A 10,819-nucleotide genomic window follows, 5' to 3' on the forward strand; every position below is an offset into this window, starting at 1 on the left:
TATCATTTAAGTCATATTCACCTTTGCATTTACAAATATATTGAATTATTTGATACTTTTTTATTTTATTTTCACACAGCAAAAACTGAAATCTAAGCATTTTATTTGTTTAATTGTGAAATAATGTCATAATTCAACATTAACGAAAGACAAAAATGAGACCTGAGTTGCTTCTAAAGCAAGCAAATTTAAATTGAGAATGTCAAATACAAACACTATGTCAAACACTGAAACACAAAACTAAAACTTAACTTTCTAAATAATAAACGATTTGTTTTCCTGTCTACTAAGAAGTTCTCAATGCTGGATGAAGATATTTGAGCTTTTATTTTGAAGCTCTGAATGAGAAAACGATATAATGCAACTGTTTACATCCCAAAAAGCAAGTTCTGAGGAAAGAATAAACATTTTATTAATTTATTATTGGGAAATAAATGTGTATTTAGATTAGGGAAATATTTACTTTCCATATTATTCAAACTGAAGACAAGTCATTCTGGTGTAATACTTGTTTTAATATCTTAAAAAAAGACCAATATTTTGACCTTATCTAGATAAGGCTTCAGTTTCTACACAGTGCATTATGTATAAAGTGATGTATCAATATCCTTGTAAGGTTATATCCTGAAGCCTTTTTTACTTTAAGAGCTGGGAAAATATATTGAATATTTTCAGTTAGTTGTCTTCATTATTAATGTTGTTTTACAAAACAAAATGGTAATCTCATACAGGTTGAAGGAATCACAGCTTTTTAAAGAATCCAACACAGGAAAATGCAGGAATATGATCAATTATCTTAAAAAAAACGAACTATACGTAGTAGTTGACGCAGTGAAATACGGAACAAGTGTTTAACATCAACGTCGGTCCATGTCCGAAGTGTGTATTCCACATAACTACCTCATAATTCCTCATTATTCCCCCCCATGTCGGAATTAGTCTTGCCAAAGCGTGAAAATGAGTCTGGCAAGTGATTGTCTGAGTCCTTCAGGGGAAGTGGATCGCAGAGACCAAAGGAAAAGGAGGCGCTATCATAGACTTTGAGTGGGCTGTCGGAGGAGCGACGTGGTGAATAGAGAAGTAAATACGGAGAACAGAGCGAGTCCTGGTGAGAGGGTTCGCCGAGGCGGCGCTCCAGCACCTCATTAAGGCTGAGGTCTATCTGCACGCGGCCGACTGCGGGGCTGGATCAGCTGCTCTAACTCACAGGAGGGATGCTCCGGGCGGCCCACTCTCCATCTCTGCCCGTCTTTGTTCTTCTTCTTCTCCTCCTCTGCCACATCTGCTTTCACGCCTGCTCTCTCCACCTTTAGCAGCATGTGCAGGTGAATTCACATGTTCGTCCGCCCAAAGTGTGGGTGTTTGGTCGACAGTAATTAATGGTGTTCCCGGTGGTTTTCTATGGGTTTGAGGGATTCACTTTTACCTGACATAGGTGAGCAGCTCACTCCTGTTTTTTTTTGGCCCTGAGCGTGTTGCCGTCATTATCATGCACAAACATGTGGGCCGCGGTCATTACCACGAGTGTTTCGCACTTTAGCATTTAATAGACAACGGTAGACGCGCCGTGCATTTTAATGGCAAGTCTTCGACCTCGGCCAGTAATTATATTTCCCCCGGTTACACATTAGCATCTGTCTTTGAAAACTCTTGTGTAAAGTTTAAATTGAAGTCTGATCGGCGTGTAACTCTTCTTTTTGGCAGCTTCGGATTCAGCGTGTTCACGGATAAAGTGCAGTGGTGAGTACACAACATCGACTCACAAAAATGACACTAAATACACTGTTGGGTAGAAGGTAAGTTTGTGGCTACATGAAGGAGATACAAGTAGATGTTTAGTCAAAATACATGTTTTGTACTTAATACACGTTTAAAGGAATAATATTGGAATTAAAGATGATATTTATTGAAGAACATTGTTCTTTTTTCTTCTTCACACACAGGTATTTTTTGGGGGAAAAATGAATACAATGTGAACTTAAAATACCCATTTAATTTATAAATATGAAACTTTTGAAATAATTTATTAGAGTTAGTCCCATTTGATGTTTTTTAGGGGCGTTAGAGGTGTTTGTATTTGTTTTACTGAAATATTTCTGTAGAGTGAAGAGAAACTGTAATACATTGAAAAACGTCACTAGATTATTTTGGGAAAAATAAAAATGTAAAGGTTTCCTACTTTTTTCTCTTCTTAATATGGTGTTTTGATTTGTCCAAACATTTTAGCAAAGTATAAATAAATCTAAATCTTTGTTGTCAGCATCAACACTTGATAGCTTTACCAATTAACAGATTTTAATTTTAATTTGTGCTTTTTCCATTTTCATTTTAAAACATGCCGTTAATATAGGAGACTGCGGTCCGAGACCACATGCCTGGTCTTAAAAAAACACATTTGTTTCTGTTTGTGTATAAAGGATTGTATGAGAATAACATACATTTCTAATATGTAACTTAATAACTTTGTTATCCTCAGTGTATCAGTCAAACAGATTGTGGCTTTCAGTGAGTTCTTATTTTGAGTTGAACGGTGCTAAATGGTTATAAAAGTGGTCGACTTAAATTGCACAACCTAATATTATGGTCGCTAATAACCATGTTTGGCATGATTATTTCTTTAGAAAAGACCAAAAAGGAAACAAGAGAACCATAGAAATGCAAATTAGTCCTGGTTAACATCCAACGCGGCCCCCCATGGTGCCCTGACACCCACATTACTGACTCACTAGGCACTAAACATGAAAAAAAAGCTACACAATGCTGAGGAATTGGATCACTTAGGATCAGAATTACATTTATAGTAGACAACACTTTAGTCTATTCCAGGTGGGGTTTTTTTAACAGTTAAAGGTACCTCAAATTACTTCACTACACATCAGAATTTTATTTCGAAGTTATCGCACAATAATTGCCTATATTAAGGATATTTGTGACGATATATCATCAACATCATGGATGCTTTGAGATGTATCCTCAGCGATGTTTCCTCGAGTTATAGTCCATTTTCCTGTAGGATTTCTCTCCTCTGGTCCTGAACCGTGTTCAGGAACCATCAGTAGATTCTGATCCACAGACCCCAGAGCCCGAGCTGGGGTTTAAGTCTGGATCAGATCACTGATGGAAGGTCTGACCATGAATAGATCTGAAAGTAAGAACCAGAATTTTAAAATTGAAAAAAAAAAAATGACAGCCAATGCAGAGTTTGAAGGATCGGGTAAATGTGAGTTCTCCTACTAGAGCGGCAACATTTCAACATTGTCTATCTGTCATTGAATCAACATTGATTCAAATTAATACAATTTTCTAATTAGTGAGGGCAGATTAGCATCTAGCACTTGCATGCCTATTGCAGCCCAAAGATAAGCCCTAGCGTTACATTAGAGGGCTCTTACCTACTACTGCAGAGAACTTGTTGTTGTCGAGCATCTTCCAAACAACTACCTTTATTGGCTTGTAGAACTACACCCGACCCCTACACCTGTACTCCACCAATTTTCAGTTCTTTGCATTTTTAGCTGACGGTGATAGCTCACATTAGCATCCCCTATTTCAGTTGTTTTAGATGATCCACATCAGATGTCTGGTAGCCTCTTCATCCACTTCTGTGGAACTGTTATTCCAGGACTAAGAGCCTCAGGTCCATAGAGAGTCTGGGGTCTGTGGGATTGCACCGCGCTATTTTACTTTAAGTACAATAATTGAAATCTGATGGATGTCATAATAATAATTATAATACATTTTATTAATATTGCACTTTTTGCCGTACATGACCTCAAAAAGCTATACAAAGTAAAAAAAAAAAAGGTTTTGAGGCCTTTTTCAGGCTCTTAGTAGCCCTCAGTTCCGGAAGGAGGCTGTTCCAGAGGCCCGGCTGAGGGCAAGGTTACCAATGGTAGAGAGTCTAGTTCTGGGGACCTGGAGCCGCAGAGTGTTTGTGGATCTGAGGGTGCATGAGGTCTTGAGGGTAGGTAGGTGCTGGTCCATGGATGCACTCATGAGTAAGAAGCAGGATTTTGAAGTTTAGCCGGGATGAGATGAGCCAGTTCAGTGGTTGAAGGATGAGGGCGATGTGCTCATGTTAACAGGCTCTCATAAGCTGCGCCGTTCTGAATGTACTGGAGCTTCTGGAAGGCCTTGCCAGGTATCCCGATGAAGAGCCTGTTGCAGTGATCCAGCCTAGAGGATATAAATGCATGGACCAGTTGTTCAGCTGCTGGGAGGCACAGGGCGGGACAGAGTGGGACGGAGTCTTGATGGAGTCTTGTCGAAGGTGGTAAAAAGAGGTTTTGAGAAGCTGCTTTATATGGAAGGTCAAACAAACTCCAACAATTGATGTTGGTCCATGCTGTTTGTTGCACAGCAAATGCTATACTTCTCGTTAGAGTTCATCTTCTAAGTGTATCCCTTAGTAGGACCGTAGCTTGTTGTTGCTAATCCCTTCTGTCTTTCCAGGCTATCAACTAGCTCTCTGCTAGTTACTATAACTAATGTCACCAGAACCTACTTTAATAAGTAATTATTTCAACTTTAGCTTAACTAAAACAACTAGGGCTATTCAACTGAAATCCCAGACAGATTTTCTGAAGGACGTCGAGCCTTTAGGGACCAATGTACGAATATCTCCTCGTTAAATTTTAGGCAACAGATAAAAATAGATACCAAAAGTTATAAATTGTTTAGAACTCGTGCATTGAAATATCAGCAGCAAATTGCTTCTCACGTAATAATCCTTATTAACAGCGCAGACATTGTGATGCAAAAAAGTACATGTTGGTTATGTGTAGATATTTTTCAAATTGTATGTTTTTGAAACTTCTTTTCATCCTTACGTCGCTTTGAAAGGGCTTTGTTACATTCTCTAAACTTACTGTGAAAAGCTTCCTTTAAAACAAAGAATAGAAATCAGATGTGGATTAGACGCGCATTTTTTACTTGCAATGGGAAAGTCGAACAAAGTGTTAACATGTCTGTCTGAACACTGTCTGAAGCACAGAGCTGTTAGTTCGCCGTTATATCTTCATCGCAGTTTTACAAGCCGTTAATTATCTTTCTCCAAAGGTTCCCTTCCGAACAAAAACTTGAATGACTTATAATCCTGAAGGTCGGGGGCTCCTTCAGAGATCAGTACCTGGCACGAAGACATCTCCACTTTCCTTTACACACACACACGCAGTGATAAGAAATACAATCAGTGGGAGATTATTATTATATCTTAAGTCATTTTGTTCATTAATGGCAACACCGTGCACATTCGCTTAGATTTAACATTTTACAGTAATTGTTCTAAACCTGCCTCATTTTTGTGGAAAAAAATGCACTTTTATGTAATAACAGGTCGTCTTGAAACCACTAAACACAGGAAAGAATGCGATACACTCATTTCAGACTTTTGTATAATCACGGGAGACGCTGTTATCAGCCGTGATCTTCAGACGATCGCAGCACATTAGCTGCTCCTCAGTTGAAGAACGGTGACGTTCACATTTCTGACGGTTGATTGATGCGTTAAGATGAGTAAACAGTGCGGCTTCCTTCGCAGGTATTTCTGCTGCGAGACGAGGGAAGCGCAGGTCAGCTGGGTGACCGAAATCATCAGGATGAAGGTACGAACACACATGAGATTTATTTGAGCAAACAACTTGGATTGAATTAAACGAATGGAAACATAAAAATGAGAAATATCGCAACGTTTTCCTTGTCTGACCTGTGGTGGACATTAGCTGATTGTACAAACCCATTTCCGAACATTTCTTAATATTCCAATTCCCAAACTAGAAGCAACATATAAATCAGAGTTTTCCGCTCTGCGATCTGCCACGGTTCAGTCGAATGAAATATGCAAACAGGAAGTGAAGTTTTTGAGGTCGCTCAGCAAAAACATAAATCCCTTTACGTGGAAAAGCTGTGAGAATAAGGTCAAGGCGGTTGTAACAATCACATTGTGGCACTTAGCCCCCAGATATGCTCAAGTGTTGTCGCTGTCACTGGCTGACACAGCACATACGACATCAATAATGCAGGGCGGAGGAAACACAGCCTTCCATTGTGGCGTAGATTTCCTCGCTCTCGTTCACCGGCGCCGTCTGGATGCTGAAATAACACCGTAAGTCTCATTATACCGCGAATGCGTCTATTTCCTGTTTATTTCCGCGTGCATAAGCGCCGGAGTCGTTTGATCAAAACCCCGGCGCTAGGATTTCAGAGCCGTGGGTTCTCAACACTTTTCATAAATGTGATCCCTTCGCTCGCTTCCTTTATGGGAACTAGGCTGTTTTTTAGCACAGGTGCTTGAAGTGGAAGCTTCAGTTGTTCGCCGCCCTCATAAAAAGGCCACTAGCAATTAGAGTTTCCTATACGCTGTTTTATTTCTACTTAGTACCTTCTTTACCCATCGCAGACGGACGTTTAAAAATATGAAAGTGAAAATAGTAAAGTGAACGGAAGTCCGGATGAGAATTTGGACACTTGAGTTCCTCTCTGCTGTCTGTTAAGTTTGCTCTTACAGTTGCCATAGCAACCATAGTTGGAGGACCCAGTGTGCCCAGAAAGGAGTAATGAGTGCTAGTTGTACAGTTTTGCTAAAAGGTTTCACATCAGCGGGGAAGGTCCAAGGACGAGTCCGAACACAGGTCTTAAAGGGACGAGCGTTCGATGAACTTGTACAACCCTTTTATTTATTTTTGTCTGTTGTTTTACTCTTCAGTTCGGGGCTGACCTTTGCTCTCCGAGTCCAAACGTGAAAGGAGGAATCATTAAAGAAGACAGATCGCGACCGATGCAGAATTCTGGCAAAATGGTAAAAATAACTTAAACATTATGTGTTAAATATCTTTGTTAACTGATACACACCGTTCTCAAGGAGGGAAAAACAATGTATATATATATAAACTGCAGAGGAAGTATCATAATATAGTTTCTTCATTTTAAAAGATGAAGCAGAGAGTGCCATCTAGTGAGATGGCACTCTCTGCTTCATGATATATGGTCCTGATAATTCAACATAACATGGCATAATGTTAAGACTTGGACTGCCATCTAGTGGCCTTTTAAAATAAAGGTGTTGTATCATGATGTTTCATGAAGCCCCATCGACACAGTACAGTAGTGTGATGTCATATTTAGGTTGTGAATCTAAATAATGGAGTTAAAGCAGCGGATGAAACATGGGAAATGTCACAGAAAAGTTATTTTTTTAAGTATTTTTATTTCAATTTTAGGGTTAATACATTGAACAGATGAAAAAATACATTTATGAAAACAGCATAACTTGATAGTATAGTAGTAACCTATATCATAGGAAAGCAAAACAAGTGAAGTCGCTAAGAACAATTTATAGTTCTTTCAAAGAAAGATTGAAATAAAACAATAGAAATACAATTTGAAATTAGAGATTTTACAGATCAGTGTTATAGCATTTTCTATGGTCCACATTAATATAAAGCTGGTTATTTGCCAAGACAAACGATTAATGCATTTAAACCAACGTTTCTGAAGCTGAAATGATCACGGAACACTGTTCTTTCTTCGAGGTGACCGAGAAGAAGGTGGTGATCGGGCAGAGGCTCACCGAGATGCTCAAAGTGCCCGATGTCAGAACCTCAGCGGACGCCGGCCGACCCCGCCGCGTCCCCTCTCCATCCCCGTCCAGGCTGCCGGCGCCGGGTTCAGCAGCCCTTCAACAACAGGGCAGAAGTAAGTCTGCCAGCAAGAGGAGCGCTCCGGGCCCGGAGAGCAAAATGCCTTCTCAACTGCTGAACGAACTCAACTCCGTGCTGAGCAAGGCCGGACGCAACCCCAGCAAGGACTAATGGGCGGCTCAGGCAGGAGCCTTGCAAGACCAAAAAAATACATGCATTTTCTTGTTTATTCAACGGGGAAATAAACTGAAGGTCAAACTGACCTCTAGCAAAATGTCAAACACTACAAAACATTCCTTCAAAGCTGTCCTTCCTTCCCTGCCCTGGTTCGAAAATGAAAGACGTTTGTATTTTCATCTCCAGATGACCATTTTTAAAGGGTCTATTTATTTAAAATTGTTTTAATGTGATGCTTCAAAAGCTGTAGAGTCAAAAACTAAAGTGTAAATCTAAATAAATTGTATTACTTTGCTTATATTTTTAATCAACTTTTGATTTCTGTTTATTTTCAGATCATTTATTTATGCTGATTATAACAGATGAAATAAAAAAAGTGTATTTTATTCATGTCAATGTTTCCCTGGTTTACATTATGTCAACATACCCTTGTGTTGTCTCAGCCAACACAAGGGATAGCACAAACACATTTGTTTTTGGACCTTCGGGTCACCTTGATATAACACAAGGGCTAAACACATGGTTAGTCCGGGTAAAATCCTTTTAAACGGATGAATTGGTTTTTGAATCACGACAACATGAAAGTTGGATCCATTAATGAAAATGTTTTCTTCATGTGGAAATATCATCAACACAAACCTTGTGTTCTACTGGCAGGTAGGTTAAAAAAAACAACTGTTTTCATGAAGTCCTTTCATTTTTATATCTTATAGTTTTTGTTATTCATGATCCAATCGCTGTATTTCTCAGTCAGTTGTGACTTTCTTCTGTTGTCTCCTAAAAACCTATGATTTATTGTAAAAATTCTGATTCTAATGACATTCATGGCATTTTCGTGGAGCCTTAATTTCAGGTACTAAATGTATTCCCACTGAGAGAAACACTTTTTCTTGCAGTTCTATTGCAGTTAAATATAACTTTTAAATCATATTTTGCAGGAGAATATTGTATTGATTGAGATGCTTTTCATTAGTAATGGATCGATGAGGCTTCATGAAACAGCTGATGAAGTGTCTTCATGTTGAAAGACCACTAGATGGCACTCTCTGATTGATGATATTATGATTAAACCTGGCATGATTTTAAAAATGAAGACACTGTATCATGATACCTCATCAGCTGTTTCATGAAGCCTCATCAACACATCACTACAAGCTCTTCTTCCTCCAACCCTCTCAATCTCACGCTCAGCTTTACTGATCTCATTCGTGTGAAAACTACTAGGCAAAATGACAACAGCATAAAAGGTCAGTGTGATGAATTCCAATTTGTAGAAAAGAACAACATAATAATATCAGTTTGGACACAAAACCCTGCAGTGAAGTGATTTGATTCAAAGCTGGTGAAAGGAAGGCTTTACTGTATAATAGTTGGAAATATATATGGATCGGAAAAGGACTAAAGATGTAGCCGAGTTAATGCACCGTCTTTTTCTTATTTTTTATTAGTGTGTGTCTTTTCATTGAAATGTTTACGAAATTATCTTAAGCTCCGCCCACTGAAAACAAAACTGTTGTTCTGGAGATTCAATCTTGTTGACCATAACCACACCCACTCTGCTGTGATTGGTCGAACATGGAGGTTTGTCACTGCACATCATCAATCCCTAGAGACTCCATCTCCAAGGGACTCCTTGTATAAACAAATGAATAATGATAACCGCTGCCTGGAGGAGGAGTGAAGTCATTATTACGTCACAATAGACTCTCGTAACCTCTCGTTCGCCGAGATTTCAGAGCAACTTTATAAAGTAATACGTTCAGAACATGTCATGATCAGGAACTTACTGAGCCTTGGAGAGGAAGACGTCAACATTTACAACATGTGAGTCAGGAGGGCTTTCACATATGATATCATTTATGTATCAAAACATCTTCAATGTTAAAATAAAACTGACTAAATTCCCTACAAGGCTTTTTTTCTTTAAATGTGGCCGAACTGAATCAAAGTCTTATGATACTTTACTTCATTTTGGGTTGGTGTTGGTGGTTTATTGAGCGGTACCAGGATTCACATGAACCTTTTTCTTCAATGGTGTGAGCCCCTGCATATATTTCATCATCTTGCTAAATCTCTGAAAAATAAAGAGGGAAAGAAGTAAAGAGACTTTGTTTTTAAACATGCATCTGATTATTTCAGTCACAAACATGAATTTCAAATTATCTCTATAATAAGTTTGACAATATTTGGTTCCACTTTTTAGGTGGAACCAAATACCAAAATATCTTTTTCCAACAAGATAACTATTGGTTTGACTTCACTCCTTTTAAACAATTTTTTCCAGATAAAAAAGTCTGGCCACCCTCTGTGTAGAGGCTACAGTTGAAACACAGACAAGATTCATACCTTCTGGCCTTTTGCTGGGCGTCCTAAAGTGAACTCCATCCCTTTCTAGCTGATCTTAGATCATCCTTGTGCCCCTTTTTCACTTCACACTTAACAGAACACAAAAAAAAAAAAAACGTGCGAGGTTTGACTTGAATGATGTCCTCCTGTTGCGTCACACGCACGCAACCACGTCCAGCGAGAGTTGATGTTTAACCCGAGGTGGTTGAATCTCTAATTAACCTCGAGATCCACCTGACCCGGAGTGCACCTCAACAAGTTGTGCTGCAATCCAAGTGTTGTGTTGCAACGAAATCTTACCATTTGGTCTCCTAGCTAAGACATCAGGGTCTAAAGAGGGACTCGGAGGGAATCGAGTTCTGAGAAGATCAGCGTGATGAAGATCAGAAGAGAAAAATAGGATGTATGTGTCAAGGAAGACCATTTTTAAGCACTTTCTTCAGCTCAATTGTGCATCTCTTCATGTTTTTGTTGTCTTTCAACCACATTAGCTCCTCAGAATTCATTAATTTAAAGTATATTCCGGATTAATTCATGTACATTGATGCTGAATTTATTTATTATTTGCATATATAGCTGAACGTTCATTTCTGACTCTAAACAAAGAGAAAAGTTATTCTCTCTATTTACATTTCCTCATTGTTTTATTCATCGCATGC

The 10,819-nt window shown here is 38.8% G+C and overlaps 1 protein-coding gene across 1 annotated transcript in view; it reads left to right on the forward strand.

The window, feature by feature from the left end:
* Positions 1 to 8,140, forward strand: part of arap2 (ArfGAP with RhoGAP domain, ankyrin repeat and PH domain 2) — a 151,509-nt gene extending 143,369 nt beyond the window's left edge. The window contains exons 30-33 of the mRNA XM_087788548.1: positions 1,705 to 1,740; positions 5,540 to 5,603; positions 6,704 to 6,796; positions 7,530 to 8,140. Of these exons, the coding sequence (XP_087644674.1) occupies positions 1,705 to 1,740; positions 5,540 to 5,603; positions 6,704 to 6,796; positions 7,530 to 7,808 (472 nt within the window). The 3' untranslated portion in view covers positions 7,809 to 8,140. The remainder of the gene's footprint in view (positions 1 to 1,704; positions 1,741 to 5,539; positions 5,604 to 6,703; positions 6,797 to 7,529) is intronic.
* The last annotated feature ends 2,679 nt before the right edge of the window (positions 8,141 to 10,819 follow it).

This window comes from Callionymus lyra, chromosome 4, assembly GCF_982586985.1.
Source record: "Callionymus lyra chromosome 4, fCalLyr1.hap1.1, whole genome shotgun sequence".
Taxonomy (NCBI): Eukaryota; Metazoa; Chordata; class Actinopteri; order Syngnathiformes; family Callionymidae; genus Callionymus; species Callionymus lyra.